Source organism: Pan troglodytes, chromosome 6 (assembly GCF_028858775.2).
Source record: "Pan troglodytes isolate AG18354 chromosome 6, NHGRI_mPanTro3-v2.0_pri, whole genome shotgun sequence".
Lineage (NCBI taxonomy): Eukaryota > Metazoa > Chordata > Mammalia > Primates > Hominidae > Pan > Pan troglodytes.
The window spans coordinates 24,743,618-24,761,276 of record NC_072404.2 but is presented as its reverse complement, the minus strand read 5'-3'; the positions used below and the strand labels follow the sequence as shown (position 1 = coordinate 24,761,276).

Genomic DNA, 17,659 nt, shown 5'->3' with positions numbered 1-17,659 from the left:
TATCTTTTTATCTCTCTCTGTATCATATATCTCTCTATCTCTATCTGTATATAGTTTTCTCTTGTTTCTGATCAAAGGGCAACTCCGATAGCAGTTACTCTTTCATACATGGGGTCAGAGGTCCACTTATTGAATATTTTTGATTTCTAACTAATTGGAAAAATATAAAAATTCAGAAAGCTAATTTGCAAAATGGTTCAATATTACTATAGATGTTCAAACATTCCTAAAGTATGGTTGATAAGGGGAAGCTAAGAGAGAAATTTTCAACTGTCTTGCTGAAGTTTCTTTTTTCTTTCTTTCTTTTTTTTTTTTTAGGTGGAGTCTTGCTCTTGTTGCTCAGGCTGGAGTGCAATGGCGCGATCTCGGCTCACTGCATCCTCCGCCTCCCGGGTTCAAGTGATTCTCTTGCCTCGGCCTCCCGAGAAGCTGGGATTACGGGCATATGCCACCACGCCTGGCTAATTTTGTATTTTTAGTAGAGACCGGGTTTCTGCAAGTTGGTCAGGCTGGTCTCACACTCCCAACCCCAGGTGATCCGCCCGCCTCGGCCTCCGAAAGTGCTGGGATTACAGGCATGAGCCACTGTGCCCGGCCTGAAGTTTCTTTTTTAACTGTCCTCACCTGTCACATATCTAAAACAGTGTATTTTATTTACTCTATGTTTATATAAAGAGTTTTAAAATTTTGACAGTAGCTTAGATTTTCATTGGTAGAATATCAAGCTTGTTTAGGTTTTTAAGAGTTATTAAATGTCATTAACTTTATAATTAAATCTTAAGTTATTTATAAAAATTGTGTGCCCCATACATAATGCTAAGTACATTCCTGCTCTATAAGATGTTATGTTCCACCAAACTTTAGATTGGTATATCAATGCAAAACCAAATGATTTTATTATCAGTGTTACATTTTTACCAAAATTTATAACAAATAGCTTTCACAATAACGCCCTGCTTTTTTTTTTTTTTTTTTTTTTTTTTTGGGCAACTTTATTTACAAAAGTTTTGCTTTGATTCCATAAATTGAATGAAAAATATAGAATAATCATTAGAATTTAGTGATTTTTCTGTTTGAAGCAATTAAGGACACTGTATCATTAGCAAGAAATGATACTAATGGAGTCAAGAAAGAAGAATTATTACCTCACTCCTGAACTTTTAAAAGTAATACTAGAAACTGAAAATTGATTTACAAAATTTTTAATCGTAGTCATTTTATCTAAATAAAAAGTAATGCTTCATGGAGTGTTACATAAATGCACCCTCTGCAATTGCACTTCTTAAATTGTTCCTTTTGGTTTTAGTTTTTATTTTTGTTTTGTTTTGGTCAATAATAACTAAATTTTAAAGTAGAAAGTGCTGCTTCTTTAACAGCATTGTGTCTTCAGTGTTCGTCTGTGATTTTACTCTGTCCCCCTGATGAATAATGAATATTGACAAACATTTTGTTCAAGTTACATATTCATTATCAATTCGCTTGGGAGACAGAAGTAGAGCACTCATTTTTAAAATTCACATTCACACTTGTTTGTGAGCTCATTTCAGCTAATAATGTTGATAGCGAAATTAAAATATGTAACAATACATAAAACAAATATACATATAGTGAAGTTGCAATGTATAATAATTGACAAAATCTCTGTAGCAAAAGTATTGAGAGTGTAAATGCTGTATGGAAGGCTGGTCCTTTCTATTTCCTGAATATATTTTATTCACACCTAACTGCTGATTTCTCAGATTTTCCCCTAACTCTATCTTCTTTTTGGTTTGTTTGTTTTTTTGAGTCGGAGTCTCGCTCTGTCACCCAGGCTGGAGCGCGGTGGTGCAATCTCCATTCATGGTAACCTCTGCCTCCCGGGTTCAAGCAATTCTCCTGCCTCAGCCTCGTGAGTAGCTGGGATTACAGGTGCGCATCACCATGCCCAGCTAATTTTTGTATTTTTTAGTAGAGACAGGGTTTCATCATGGTGGCAGGCTGGTCTTGAACTCCTGACCTCATGATCTGCCTGCCACGGCCTCACAAAGTGCTAGGATTACAGGCGTGAGCTACCGGCTCCCGACCCCTAACTCTGTCTTCTAACAGCTTGGTAGCTTCCTGCACGTCACAAGCTACAGCACCCATGACTGGTGTGCCAAGTGGCAGCAATGTTGAGTATTTCTTCCTTTACCTCCCAGATCAGAAATTTAAATGTCATTTACAACTGGTATTCGTGAGGACCCTACACGCTTTTCTTAAAAGGGAAGCGCTAGTTATATCACAAAAGGACCAGGAAAAGAGAGATGGGTTATCAATTGTATTTTGTATAGATTTAACCATGTGTTCAAAGTAAAAATTATATTTACTTTCCACGCATTTCTCATACAACCAGACGAAACAATGATAGAAGCTAAAGCAAAGTACAGGTGTAACACATCCATCCTTACTCACTTAATAAAACTATAGATAATAATACTTCATTCAGAATGAAAAATCTGAAACAAACAGTATCTGGATGAGATGTTGAGACAACAGACATAAACCAAGACTGTCTGTGGCTGACAAGAAAGAACCGTCATTGTAGCAGCCACTGTCAGGGCCTCATCCACATGTCCCGCCCCTTACTAATTGAGTGCACACAACCTCATTTCCATTCACCAGAACCAGCATGTCTTTTCAGGACAGCTTTCAGTGCCCCTGGAGAGTTTTTGCTCTATGATTGGCCAGAAATGTCAGGGTAATATTGTCCCCCAGGAGCAGTATTCAGGCAATAACTGTTTGGAGTTGGAGCATAAATTTCTCTGCTCCCTCGCAGCTCACATGAAATAACTCTGAGCTATGTGTTTTACATCAGCTCTCAGAATTTCCCCAGAGGAATTAAACTCTAGATACCTACAAGGATAGTTGAACAAATGACACTTCATTTCTTTTCTTGTCACACTTCACTATTCCTCTTCCTTTTCTCCCTATGCCTGCACCTGCAAATAAATTACTTGTACATGACTCCTTGTGTATCAGGATCTGTTTCTGGTAGAGGCCAAACCAAGAGTCTCCCAACATGTAACAGATGTAAGGAAAACCTGGTAGGAATTGTTCCTTTCATACATCTCAAGCGTCCTCTCTGTCAATGTTTTGATATATTCAAGCCCTGAGACACATATTACTAAAATGCATTGAATGTTGCATTAGAAACCAATCTTTTTTTGAAAATTAACTTTTATTGAATAATAAACTATCCCATGTCCTGGAAATAATAGTGCCAACATGAATAGTGAATTATCTCCCTGTACATAGACAAACATGGATATTCCAGTTTTCTTAGCAAGCATGAAGCCAGATTAAGGGGTAATAGATGAAATGAATACTCATCTTCTGGGAAAGAGTCAGTCTCTTGGATACGGAGCTGTGAGTGCATTAATCAGAAGCTATTTATGAATAAACTGCAAAGCTAATTTGTTAACTCACCAAAGAAGTATAGCTTTTATGAGGGCTATACTATTACTGTCAGGATGACCAGTCCATTTTATCTCAATTTCCCTACACGGGAAACCAAATTGCATTCAAAGGATTGTTTCTATCACTCAGTGATATGGTTAGGCTTTGTGCCCCCACCCAAATCTCATCTTGAATTGTTATCCTCATAGTCCCCACATGTTGAAGGAGAGACCTGGTGGGAGGTGATTGAATCACGAGGGTGGTGTCCCCCATGCTGTTCTCATGATAGTAAGTTCTCAGGAGATCTGATGGTTTTATGTCTCTGACAGTTCCTCCTTCACACATTTGCTCTCTCTCACCTGCCACCATGTAAGATATGTCTCTTTCCCTTCCATCATGATTATAAGTTTCCTGAGGCCTTCCCAGCCCTATGGAACTCTGAGTCAATTAAATCTCTTTTCTTTATAAATTGCCCAGTGTTGGGCAGTTGTTTAAAACAGTGTGAGAATGGAGTAATATACTCTTACTTTTTGATTTTATTACCTACCAAGCATTCTGATATTGGAAATATAGGAATGTGGATACTTTCATAGATCTTACAGGTTGCCATTAATCAAATGATCATGCTCTATGAGTACATGTCTCACACTGAAATAAGCTACTAAAATGAAGGTACTGCATTCTATGAAATTAAAAAAAAATCTGATCTTAACTGATAATCAGAAGGTGTATATCTGATCAAGGGACAATTAAGCTGAGATATGAAGTATGTATAGGAGTTAAGTAGTCAAAGAGGAATAGCAGGAAAAAATATATGAAGGTCTTGAGGAAGGTGGAAAAATAGCACACTAAAAGAACTGAAAGAAGGTAAGTTGGGTCAAGAGTAGAAAGCAGTAGAATGGTAATGGGCCCATTTAGGTTTGGTAATTATAAGTTTCTAAGAGGTCAAACTGCTATACATCATGACAATCTCTTGAAGACCTGCATTGGGGAAATCTCTGGAAGACCAGTGTTAGGGAAAGTTGTTTGTCCTGTATATCCAGGGTTGAGATTTTCTTAGATGGGTAAAGTTGAAGGGCAGGATTGTTGGTAAGGTAGATTGAAACGTAGAAGGGCAAATGAATGTTATAATTTTAATGCTGAATGGAAAAAGAAGTGAAGACAGGAAAGGGCAATGAATGAGGAGAAATGAGGAATTAAAAACTAGACAATAAAACAGTGCCTTAGGTGTGCAAGTCAACAATTCTATGACATATGGGTACAATAGCCTGATGTATCCATCCCATCAGAGATACGCTTGCTAGTGTTGCTATATGATTCACCTTTTTTAGGTCTGCTAAGACAGTAACAGATGGTTTCCTTTTTCATTCTTTATCCATAGGAGTTTATGTCTTTAGAAAAAAAGAAAACTCTATTATTGTTTTAGTGGGTTTCCATGAAGAAGTGAAAATAAATGAATATTCTTTATCTATTATCATTACTTGAAATTAATCCTCCTTCTCCATTTTAACTCCACAAATAAGTCTTATTATTCTAATATATCTCATTTCTGCCAACTCTCCCTAGTGCCTTGTGTTATTGTGCATTGGATTTTATTCATTTATTTAAATATGTATGTATTTATGTATTTGAGTTCGTATTTTGTTGGGCTTGATCTCTGCATATATTGAGGGTCTAAATTAGAAATACATTCCTCCAGGAAGGAATTTTACTGGCTTCCTCCTGAACCCAGGAGTGGACAAAGATCAAAACTCTTTAGTATCTATCAAATTCATATCCCTTTGATGCAGATCTTAAGCTTTCTTGTGCATTATAGCACTGATGCCATTATTTGCTTCAGAGATATTCCCCTTTTTTGTGTTGCTTACTGCTCCTTATTAAATTTCAGCTTATGTTTTTTCCCCTCTCCTGTTTGCTGTCATTCTAGCAAGCCCACTAATGTATTTCAATAGATTGTTTTAATGCATGCAAACTCTATTACATTTTAGGAGAGTCCTGTTATAGTGTCTATACTTGGGAAGAGGCAATCTGGTAGAACATTGTTCTCATTTTTGAAATGGAGTGGGAACAGGAAGGTCATATAGATGCTTTAATAGAAAGAAAGTGGGCTTTGACATCACAGTAAGACCAGGATTAAAATCTTAGTTTTCCTTCTTACCAGTAGAAGGAACTTGAACAAGCTACCTAAACTTGATAAGTCTCAAGTTATTCATGAACAAAATGAGGAAAGAACTGTGTATTGCAGAATTATGTGAGGAGTAGAGATAATATACGTAACTACTTAGGAAACGATCTTCCCTTAAACCTGACTTTCTTCTAGTATGTCCTAGTCTCGTGAATGGTATCATGGTATCATGTGTATGTGTGAGATTGATCTGGGTGCTAACACCTGAGTATGTGATCACAAAGTATTCCTACTCTTTCCTAATCCACAAAGAGTTTTCAGTCCTAGAAGCATGCATAGTTTCATTTTCTTGGTTTAATTGGTTTTCCCTTGGTAGATGTGTGAGTGAAAAAAAAACTGCAGACCCAGTTGGAATAAAAAATACCCCCCAAAATTGTGTCTCATAGCAGATGGCAGACTTTTCTTTTTTATTCTGATACATTCTAGTATTAGGGCGCCACCAACACAACAACCAGACTTTGAACATTTGAAGAGAATGGTTAATTAGAAGTTCAAAGTCAACTTTCACAAAGCCATGTGTACAAGTCTGACCTGGCTGTGATACAAGCGAGGGTTGGCAGGGTTAATAGCGGGAAAATGCCTAACGCTGCTTTTCTTCAATGAAGGTCTGCCTGGCCCAGGACTCTAACGTCAAGGCCTCTGTCTAAAGCCAAAGAATATATGACAAATAGCAGCTCCCACCTGACAACAGTCAGGGCTTTAAACTCAACAGGGCAGGGATTTGAAATTCTGCCAATCCTTGCATTTTTTTCTGATTAGATGTATTTTACAAGTTTATAAGGGGCTCAAAAGTGGACGCACAGCTCCATGGCTTCTTGTACTTTGGCACTGAGCTTCCAGAACTGACTGTGGCTAAATCTCAATTAGCCAGAACTTCCCAAATTCCTAATTTTAACTTAACTTAAATTTTGTCTAAATATGTCACTTTGGGAAGAAATGGGAAAAACTCAACCCAAAAATTGCAAAAGGAATGAACTTATTTGTGACATAGTGTAACTTAGAGGCTAAGAGGGGAGACTGGATCTAGACTGCTTGGTTTATGATCTTGCTTTTGCCCACTCATTAGCTGTGTAACCTTGGGGAATACAATGAACCTTGATGTGCCCCAGTTTACTTCACTATAAAATGGGAATGAAAATAGTAACTACAGGGTAGAGAAGATTAAACAAATTAATTTTTAATAGTACCTCACACACTGTAAGCACTCAATTATTATTACATTATTTTATTATTTGCTAACATCTTACAGGGTTTGTATTGTGTAAATAATTTCATCCAATGTTCCTCCGTAACTTCAATACAATGAAAATGTATATTCTGGAGGATACTGCCTTCTCCCCAAAGTGTTAAGACTTTCTATCAGCAAAGTGTCTTTTTCTTAAGTCTAATATTTTTCATTTCCTTTCAAATCTTTTCTTTCTTCACAATTTCCTATCGTGGGAGCTGATCACCACCATCATCTTAGTTTTCCAAGCCAGAAAACCCAGACATTATTAATCCTCTCCCTGTCAGTTAATTACCATATTATACCAATTCTACTTCTGAATTAAACAGCTCATATTTGACTATAAGCCCTGCTTATAGCAAGCCCTGCTTGCTCCTGTCTTCAGAGCAAGCACAGTGATCTTTCGATTTGCGGCTTTATCATGCTTCTTCCCTGCTTGAAATAAAACCTCAAATGGCTATGAGCTAAAAGCTCCTTTCCAATATTGGGAATACTTTCTTGTCCTTCTCCCCTGGATCTCAATAGGATGGAAATGGAAGAGAGAGGAGAAGAGACATACGAAAAAAAGGCAGAAAATCAAAATGAAGTAGATGGGGACAAAAAGAAAGAAGAAAAACTGAGTTTGAGTTAGAATTTTGGTGTGCAGTCAAGAAGCTAGTAAAGTCTGTGAGCACTTTAATTTATGCAGCACACGTTGCAATCTGGAGAAACAACGCTTTTAGTTGTGTACATAGCCCCATGAGGTCAAAACATTGGATAACTTCTCCCACCCCCCAACAAGAGATGTATACAAATTCCTTTCAGCTTAGAAACAATTTGGATTTTCTCCTGGATTATCTGATGTAAATGCCCCTTCTCCTTGTACTAGGGTCGGTAGAGGATATTATAATGATGGGAGAGGATGGTATTTCAGATAAAAGAAGACAATGGTTGTTATCTTTACGGTTAACATTACATAAAATACGGTCTTATTTTACTTTTATAGCCTTTTCCTTCAATTCATAACCAGTTCTCTTAATCACCAAGAAAACTAGTACCACATATTTTGATTATTCATTTTAATACATTGACAGTGTTTATTTAGTATTTTATTTTACCTATGAGTTATCTCCCATTGGAAATATAATAAAAAGTAAAATCAACAAAATCAGCATTCCTTTGTTCTTTTCTAGTATCAGTTGTTACTTCTAAGACCAGTTCCCAGAACTACAGATATAATAATAATATTAGTAATAATAATAGGAAGAGGAGGAAGAATAAGAGTAAAGAATAACAATAACATAGAGGAAGAGGAGGAGAAGCAAGACATCACTCACTCAAAAACACATATACAAAACATAAATCAAGCACAGTTCTGACAAGGAGTAGGTGTCAAATATACTTGCCTCTCATCTCCCAGGGAAAATCTGATTTCATTCTTATTACTCTAGAATGTGTGAGAGTGTGCTCTGTGCATTGCTGGTATGGAACCATGGAGATAACTGATTATGCTTTAGTCAATTACATAGTTACTTGTAACATTCCCCTGCAACAAAGGAAATCATGTCCATTTTCAAATTGTCCTCAAAAGTTGGATAAATTCTGAGGATTATAAATTCACTTCTCATTGCCCTAAATAATACTCTGTGTGTGTGTGTGTATGTGTATGTGTGTGTGTGTGTGTGTGTTTAAAACAATAGAGGATTAGCTATACTCACAAATTTTATATACAAGAAACATGGAAATTGCTCCTCTATTTATGTAAAACACATTTGACAAGAACATACGGTGAAATTGCAGGTACTTTCCATTCCTCATTCTTGCCTGTGCCACCATTTTGCCTTGGTTGGCATAATAAGAAATTCTAAAAAGACCTCAATTCACTAAATAAGGGATAATCCCTAGAGTGGGGAAAACTGAAAGTAGGGCTACAGGCAGAAAATTCTTACTGTTCTTTTAGGATTCTTCTGCCTATTTGCCACTTTGTTGTCACAGTAGCGCCAATGTGGAAAAGCAATTCTAGTGATGTGCCATGTCATTCCTGGTGAAATTCCTCAAACAAGTGGCTTGCTCATTGTCACATGGTTGTTGAGTGGAGGAGAAGATTACGATGGAATTCGTATCATTTTAAAATCTCCTACACCGGTGTTCTTCAACTTATCAGAGGCAAACCACTGCAGGGTTGCAGCAAAATTGTGAAAGAATCCTCAAATCCTTGTGCATGTATATGTTTCCTTGATCCACAAAACAAAAGATGCTATGGTTATGATTATTATCATTCAAGAAGTCTACAAAATTGGTCGACACTTAAAAGGAATACTCTTCTCACTAAGAAATTTAAATAAATAAAAGAAAACTATGGCTCTATACTTGTTCTCATATTTTGAGGTTTCACAGATTAATATCAATATCATTCATTATTTGTTTTTAGAACTTAAAGTGATAGTCTTTCAAACTAAATAAATTTACTTTTATGGAAAACTCACTTCATGGTTCCTCCCCTCCCAAATCTGTGAAAAACTTATAATGGGCCAGCACTGGTATAAAGAGTGGTGTTTTAGAACCCTGGCGCCCACCATGCCATGCAGAAAAGTGAAGGAATTCAACGGTGCATGGATGCTGTAAATCACTAGGGTGGGTTTCAGGAAAGGAAACATCCATATGAGAGTTCTTTATCTCACTCTGGGCTGACTCATTACTGGCATCACTTGTTGATTATTACAGCCAGTTAGCCAAGTGCTAGATCCAGCTCTGAGAATTGTCACCCCAAGCTTACCCATGGAAATGGCAACTCACAAAAATAATCCATGTTCTTCCTAACTTAGAAATGACTCATCCTTGTGGGTTGTGAAGAAAGGAGAAGAAATGGACTCTCATGTATTTTGCTTAGTCTTCTTAATCCCTCATTCTGCATGAGTGTGCCAAGGAGTATAAATATGTGAGGTTAGTTACAAAAATCAATCCAGGCTTAGAAGAAAAATGTGGCAAACATTGACAGACTAGCTGATTCATTCATTCAACACACATTTGCAGAGCACCTAATACATGCCAGAGACTGTGCAGAAGATACGGCAATTAAAAACAAGCAGGAACACAGCAGAAATAATATCTGCCATCAAAAGATTGTGCTAAGTTGCCACGTATTGCAGAATTTCCTTTTGTAGGTCTGAATAATATTCTACTTTATGTCTATACAACATTTGCTTTGCCCACTCATCCACTGATGGACACTCAGGTTGCTCCCATCTCTTGGCTATGGTGAATAGTGCCGCAACGTACACGAGAGTGCTAACATCTCTTAGAGATTCTAATTTAAATTCTTTCAGATAAGTCTTCCAGAAAGTGAGATGGCTGAATCATATGGTATTTCTATTTTTAATTTCTTAAGGAATAACATGAAACTTTTTTTCCATTTTGTCATCTCAAAGATAGTTGACCCTTGCATGCCATCTATCATGTTAAGATGGAACCAGACCCTCTCCTGTCAGGAAGGGTCTTCACCTGTCAGGAGAAATCATTGCCCTTCTGTAGCCTGTAAGGCCTTTTCTCTTCAGCTAGATGAGCAACATAAACAAGGACAGGACAACATAAATGATCCTGTTGGAAAATATTCACATACATGTGGCCAGGCAAGGAGCCAATGCACCTCCAGCACCTGCATACCCTCAGCTGGGGGACTCAGTTCTCAAAAAGAAATTCACAGGAGAACTGTCAGCACCTTGCCATGTGCCTTGGGATAAGGCTATCTAGAAACTTGCCTGAATGTTTCCCACATGCTACAAGCCTGCTTCTCAACAGTAACATAGTTTTCTGATACTGTCGTTGCAAACTGCAGCACAAAAGAACCCTTCAGAACCTGGGCTAGAAGGTGGGCTGAAATCTGAACACCCCCCAAAGTTGAAAGGAGGCACTTGTGTGACACTCAGATACATATGTGAAGAGGAAGTGCTCCTGTTGAACAAAGACTACCTTCAGGGGCGGCTTCATAATGGGTAACCTGTGCAGTTGCGAAGCGCCCCACTCTCAGAAAGACCCCATGCTTGGTTCAGTGCTTTGCTGTTACCCTCCAGAAATTATTAATTTTTTAACAAGGAAGAGTTCACACAGTTTCATCTTGAACTGGGTCTCACAAAATAAGTATCCTGTCCCTACCACTTTCTCTGCCAAAGGGGAAATGAGGAACACAATTAGGGTCCTGGAGTCCCAAAGGAGCAGGTGAAATGGAAGCATCGGTTATAAAACAGTGAGAAGCAAGAGTGCGATTTCATATCTTGTGAGGAAATCAAGCACTGTTTACTAATCAGGGAGCCCATAATTTTAATTTCCCAAGCCATTACGAAGTTTGAGACTCTGAAATACCCACTTGATTTTATTGCTCTGTGGACATTAGAGGGCTCTTTTCTCTTCCTTTAGCATAGAAGAGTGGCCCCAAAGACACATAGTTATAACCACATACAAATACACCACACAGTGGTCAAAGCCACAGTGCTGAAACACTTTCTCTCTACCGAGTTTCACTCCACTTCTCAAATGGTGAGAGATCACTTTCCGATCTTGTGTTTTCTTTCCTTTTACAACCTCAACCCACTATTCAGAGTACTCTCAACTGACATTTAAGTTGTCCTTGTGGTGATGCTACTATCATTCCTTCTTGGTAAACATTTTTTCACCTCACCATCACCTTGACTTTCATCAGGACTGGCTACAGAATTTATAGGGCCTGGTAGCAAATGAAAATATGGGCAGCTTCTTTAAAACGCAGTAAGAATTTTAGGCAGCAACAGCAAGAGCCTTACACTAAGGATGGGGCCCTTCTATGTGTGGGACCTATGTGACCATGCAGGCTGAATGCCCATAAAGCTAGTCCTGATTTTCATTGGCCTGAACTGAGTCACGTACCCATTTCTTAACCAATCACTGTTAAGTGGGTTGACTGACTTAGACTAAAAACAGCTCCCCTGGGTTGGAGCTAAGTTGAACTTCCCCCTGAGTTGCATGGTATCTGGTGGCAAAGATTCATGAATAAAACCAGACTCCTTTTGAGTAGATGTGAAGAGTGGATTGTTTCTGGGTATACCAAAATCAGTGTCCACTATACCATATATCCTTGACTCAGAAGGAGGAGCTCTGGTTGCTTATGGCCTTTGTTGTTTATGATCTTGAAGAGTTATTCACGTCCTACCTACTCAAATCTGCCTACTTTTAATGGCCAGGCTCCCAAGCACCTCACACCTGCTGTCAACCCTTCCTGGAGGGACATTCAGAGACAAAAAGATATGATTCCTGTCCTCCTGATGATTATCCTCTAATTTAGGAACCAGAGCTAACAGACATTTAAATATTTGATATTTTTAAGAGAAACATTGAAAATAAATATACCACTGAACCAACACATATTGGTCTCGAGAAATTATGGCATTATTGGATCATCAGTAATGCTCCAAGCTGGGTGGGGTACTCATTAAGAGTTTAGAAGGAAATGGATTTCACAGACAAGTGATCACTGTTGGGTGGTGTAAAATGCACTTTGGGGCAGAAGAGTGGAATTGACAATCCTTAGTGGCAGGATACTCCTACAGCAAGTTTTGATAGTAGATTGAGTCTTTTTCAAGAGTCAAACAGGTTTGCTTGGCTAGAGCAGACTGTAGAGGCCACTTGAAAACATCAGTAGTGAAAGGAAAAAAACTAGGCAGTGGAAAATCATTACTAGGAAATTAGATCCAATATAAAAGGCAACAGTAGAGTTTCTAAAGATGTACAGAAATTACGCCTTTTTATACCTATGTGGAAATAGAGAGTCCTTCACTTCTGTCGTTCCTTTCAAAGCATTTTCACTCTTTCTTCAGTTATTCAACGTGCTGTTCAGCCCTGAAGAATCAAGCTCAGGCTATATCACTGTCAAGCAACCTTCCTTACTATCCAGTCCCTCTCACCCCCAGTTGAAAGGGACTGAAGAAACAGACCGCCCCTTCTCCATGACCTCAGTGTACTCTGTGAATACTGTATTGCAATTATTTACTTGGTTGTCTCTCACTCATTGGACTGTTAGCTCCTTGATGCAGAAACTATGTCTTATTCCTCTTCATAACCTCTGTGCCTTGGTAATTGATCAACATGTAATAAGAACTCAAAAATGCCTATTGAAGTGATATGCTCAGAATATACATAGGAACAATCAATTTTAACACTCTGTGTAGATAATGGCTAAACAATGCTCAGAAAAAGATAATAATATGTATAAAAACTGAGATATTTTCATTCTATTAATGACCTGAAAGCATACATTGGATTGCATGTGGATGAAGAGAAGAATGCTGTCAAAGATCACTACAAGATTCCTTGCTTTGAAATCTAGAATGACATGTAATAGACCCTCTTTATCTAGCCCCAATGGAAACAAGACAAAGACAGGACAATGACAGGATTTTCTTCTCAAGCTTATGAAATCACCTCCAGCCTTCCCTGCTTTGTCTCTGTCAGTTCCTGTACTTTAGGCTTATATCAGAGACTTGAATAGTGCACCCCAGCATTTGAAGGTTTATTTTTCTATTCCCTAAAAGTCTTCAAAATTCATAGTTTATTTCAGTTATGACATGTAGTCAATAAATGTTTATTGGGTACATATGGCCCTCAGTCACAGCATGAGTGAGATGAAGTGGAGAATTATTTTTAGTTCCTATATGGCCTGATGTGTAAATATTCACAGTATCAAATAAATGGGTAATTTAACTCCAGTCAACCCATATCTCCAAATTGCTACTGAACAAGCAAAGGCAATGACCCAAAGAGATAGCTGGCAAGTGGCTTCTTACGTGGCACTTAATAAATGCTTCTACAGGACAGTAGCAAACCTAAGGGTTTTCCTATTCCTCCTGGACACCTAATAGTGCCCTTTGGTTTTCCTCTTCATGCTAATCTTCATGTTAGTTTGTGCTTGATTTCAGCATGTGTGTGCACCCATGCGTGCTTATGTGTATGTATGTGTGTGAAGGGAATTGGATAATAAAAAAAGTCTATGACTTCACCCTGCTTTGTTAAGTTGGATTTTCCCATACAGAGCCTTTCTCATTAATTTTTTTTTCCTCTCTTGACACATATGAATCAGTAAATGATTGCTGAATTCCAACATCATTAGGAGATAACTACCCTTCGTTAAGATTGGATTACAAAATCACAATTTCTGCATTTATTTCATGGTTCTGGGTAAATGCTTAGTGATCATAATGGTAAAAACTCCAAATACCTGAAATACATGAGAAAACAAGATTCTAAATCTAGAGTCTCTACGTTTTGTCATCAGTGTAAGATAAGATTGCTGCATTAAGAGCAACACATTAAGATATATACTTAAGAACGCATGTGCAAATTATGATAACTCTAAATAAATGTTTCTTTGTACCATAATTTTCAATATAATTTTGGTTAGTTTTACCTGCTTAGAATTTTTAAGAAAACTTTAAAGACATACTTTGAATTTCAATGATCTTCTGTAAAGAAATAACAGCATTCATATTCGGGCTTTGGTGGAGAATATCTTCTGCAAGTGGCTCCAGCTGCAAGAATAGTAGATAATAGTATGAGCAGAATATTATGACTTTATAGTAAGTCTCACAGAAGCAAAGCAAACTGAAACAACCTAATCCTCAGGAAAAGCTTGCTCCGAGAACTAGTTAACATTTTGCTGATATTAGTTCTAAAAGTGTAGCCAGTTTTATTTTCTGTTTTGTATCCATGTAATTGAATTCCAAGGGGCTTTTCCATTGGTCACAAGACTAATCTATGAAGTCCCTGAAGCAGGTGCATGTCTGTGCATTATTCATTAAAAATCTGAGTTATTTGTGTAATTTTTGTAGGTTCCTGACAAACCAAATTCCATCATGTCTGTATACGCAGCTGGGCCCTGCAAACAAAACCTCAGGGAAGTTGCAATAGACAGAAAGTGGGCAGTCTATTATCCATACTTTCACAGTGTTTTTACATTCAACCACCTTATACATTTGAACACTTCACGATAGAAAGCCATGAGACACAGCTGCTTTTATTCAAAGGCCATTGAATAAAGTAGTAGAGAAAGGGTTCAAATAACCAAATGTAAAATAACTGTACCGTTTCATTTAACTTCTACTTTATTCACAACTATGCAGATGTCTGTGTGTAAGCACAGGCCAAATTCCTACCTTGCAAATCTATCATAATCTTCTGGAATTACACTAATTTTTCATGGAGAAGCTCAGCAAGCATTGCTTTGCAAGAAATGAAGAGAAGCTTTAAATAATTTATAGAGCCTATCTGTCAGGCCTAAGTCTGATAACACATCCCTCAGAATGCTGTGGTGATTAGTTTGGCATGTTGCAGCAGAAAGCGCATGGCTAGGGCCCTTGCAAATAAAATAGTTGTCCAGCTATTGTGACCCGAAAAGCAAATAAAGTAATAGTAACAAAAGGATTAACAAAAAAGTAGTTTTCCTAGAAACATTAAGGTTAATCATCTCAAATAAGAACTGGTGATCAAACTATAATATGGCATGAATGGGAAGCGATGTCACTAGACGCATCAAAGCATGAACTCATCTATGTCTCTTCATCTGTAGGAAAACCTAAAATAACACAGGGATTACCAGTTTCCACCACATATGTGAGTGAATCTTCCCCTCAGGGTCCCTCTGAATTGATTATTCTATTCTTCAATCATGAAATCTACAACAATAGCACCTTTATTCCAGATGCCACAGGATAACAGACTAGCTCAGGGATATTTATACACGGGTAAATTCACTAACTATAACTTTCCAGAGTGTTTTTCTTAGCTGCCAAAGAAAAACTTTTAAACATCAAAAGGTTTATTTGCAATACAGTTTGGTGAGAGGAAAAAAAAAACTTCACCACCACCGCTCTGTGGCAGTACAAGGTTCTGAAATAAACTCTTAAAACTTGTTAAAATCATTTTTAAAATGTGGTATTTCAAATTGTATCTTCAAGAATATGTTAGTCTAGTAACACTCTCTTAACTCAGAGGAACTACTGAATCATAAACTGAAGCTTACTTGGAAAACTCTTATGCATTAGACAAGGTTCAGAGGGCTACTTTGCTTATAAATAATTTTTCACTCCCTTCTTGGAGCTTAGAGAAAATAATTTTTAATAGAAATCAGATAGATTTTACTAATAAAATATCTTGAAATGACACTCTATGTTCCAATATTTAAGAACAAAAGCACAAAGCGATGTCAGCATATTTAGCTCTTCAAAAAGCTTCCCTGTGACTTTCGGGTAAAAATCCTGACAAACTGAAAGGTGCTGGCTCCTGGAAAGAAAGCTATAGGCAGATCATATATGTAAAACATCTAACTTCTGGTCTCTTGCACACTGAGGTCTGGGCTATTTTAAAGACTCAGGTTATATAGAAAGCATCCGTGATTCAGAGTATTGAGAGTAAAATACAAACACCCCTAAACCTCCAATTTAGTTAGATGCAAAAGGGTTGTGTCTATTTTAAAAAGCAATTCAGAGAATTAAGGCAATTAAATTGATCATTTAAACCTCCCAAACCATTTCCCTGCATGTTTTAGTTGAATGTCATTTAGAGGATTTAACCTTCAGTAAATTGCCCCAATTTGTTTCATTTTGAGTGTATACATACAGACAGAGCTGAATTCAGAAATTTCTCAATGTAGGTTCTTTATTTTTTCTCTGGCAGGTATGCAATGGATAATATTCTCTCCGGTGGCAAGAAGGCAAGTGGCATTTAGAGTCTGTTTTTATAAAATTAAAATCTTGTATGGCGGGACCACAGAATTGGGTTGTCTTGTCTAGACAGTTATTTATTTAATCACTCACAATTATAAGCACTAACAACATCTGATTGAAGCATCCACTTAATAAATATTTATGAGTGTTGTCATTATTCATAATTTAATAACTAATAAAATAATATTAAATAAATATTCATTTTTTATAAATTTGGAGCAGAAAATAAGAATATGTGGTAAAGTTTTGCTATGTATTTAATTTAGGTGATTAGATACAGCAAAAACATTGGTGATTGAGATTAATCAGCATTACTGGAAATTATTAAAAGATAAATAAGGAGTAATTTATATAAACAAGACAACTTTTGCATGCAAAAGTTACAGAAAGATAAAGCAGATGCAAATGTAGGAAATAGTACACACCCGTCATGCCATTTCTGTCAAGCAATTCTGTTAAATAATGGTAATTATCATGGAGTTATAAGATACACTAGATAATTTTAACATAACCTCTTGACACTTAAAGCTCTCATCCAGCTTAATTGTATCTAAAGCTTAATCACAAGCATTACTCATAGCAATTCTTTACACAGATTTTCAGGCTCAGTGACAGGGAAATTTATTTTTCTACATCATTTTCAGAAAGTTGTGATAATGTATTGACATGATTCAGATGTTTGTTAAGTTGCATATACCATATACATTCTAAGTACTGCAGCTATTTTAAAACACCATAAAATTGTGGCCATTATCATCTTATAAGTAATTTCCAGGTTCTTTAGAATCAGATCATTTAAATCGTCAAAAATCATTTTAGTTGCCTAAGATTCATCTATAGAAAGAGGCGAGGGATATTCTTGGAGAAGCTGTTGAGTAAGATTTTTAAAATTTACGCTGTACTGATGAGCTATGAAAAACAGCTCACTGATTTTTTTTATTTGCATGACTTAGAACAGAACATAAAAGAAGCTAAACAGAGCCTTTGCAAATGTAACAGGTGTGTGAGGATGGATGTATACATCAATCAAGCAAAGGATCTATTAAATAGACTTGTTAGCGTTTTTGTTATGTGTTGACGTTTCCCAAATATGCCAAGTATTTTAATATT

At 37.0% G+C, this 17,659-nt stretch overlaps 1 protein-coding gene across 29 annotated transcripts in view; it reads right to left on the bottom strand.

The window, feature by feature from the left end:
* HDAC9 (histone deacetylase 9) overlaps positions 1–17,659 on the bottom strand; it is a 911,712-nt gene that overhangs the window by 34,280 nt on the left and 859,773 nt on the right. For all 29 annotated transcript variants that reach the window (XM_016957129.4, XM_063814075.1, XM_054687406.2 and 26 more), the window contains one exon: positions 14,272–14,356. In XM_016957129.4, the coding sequence (XP_016812618.1) occupies positions 14,272–14,356 (85 nt within the window). The remainder of the gene's footprint in view (positions 1–14,271; positions 14,357–17,659) is intronic.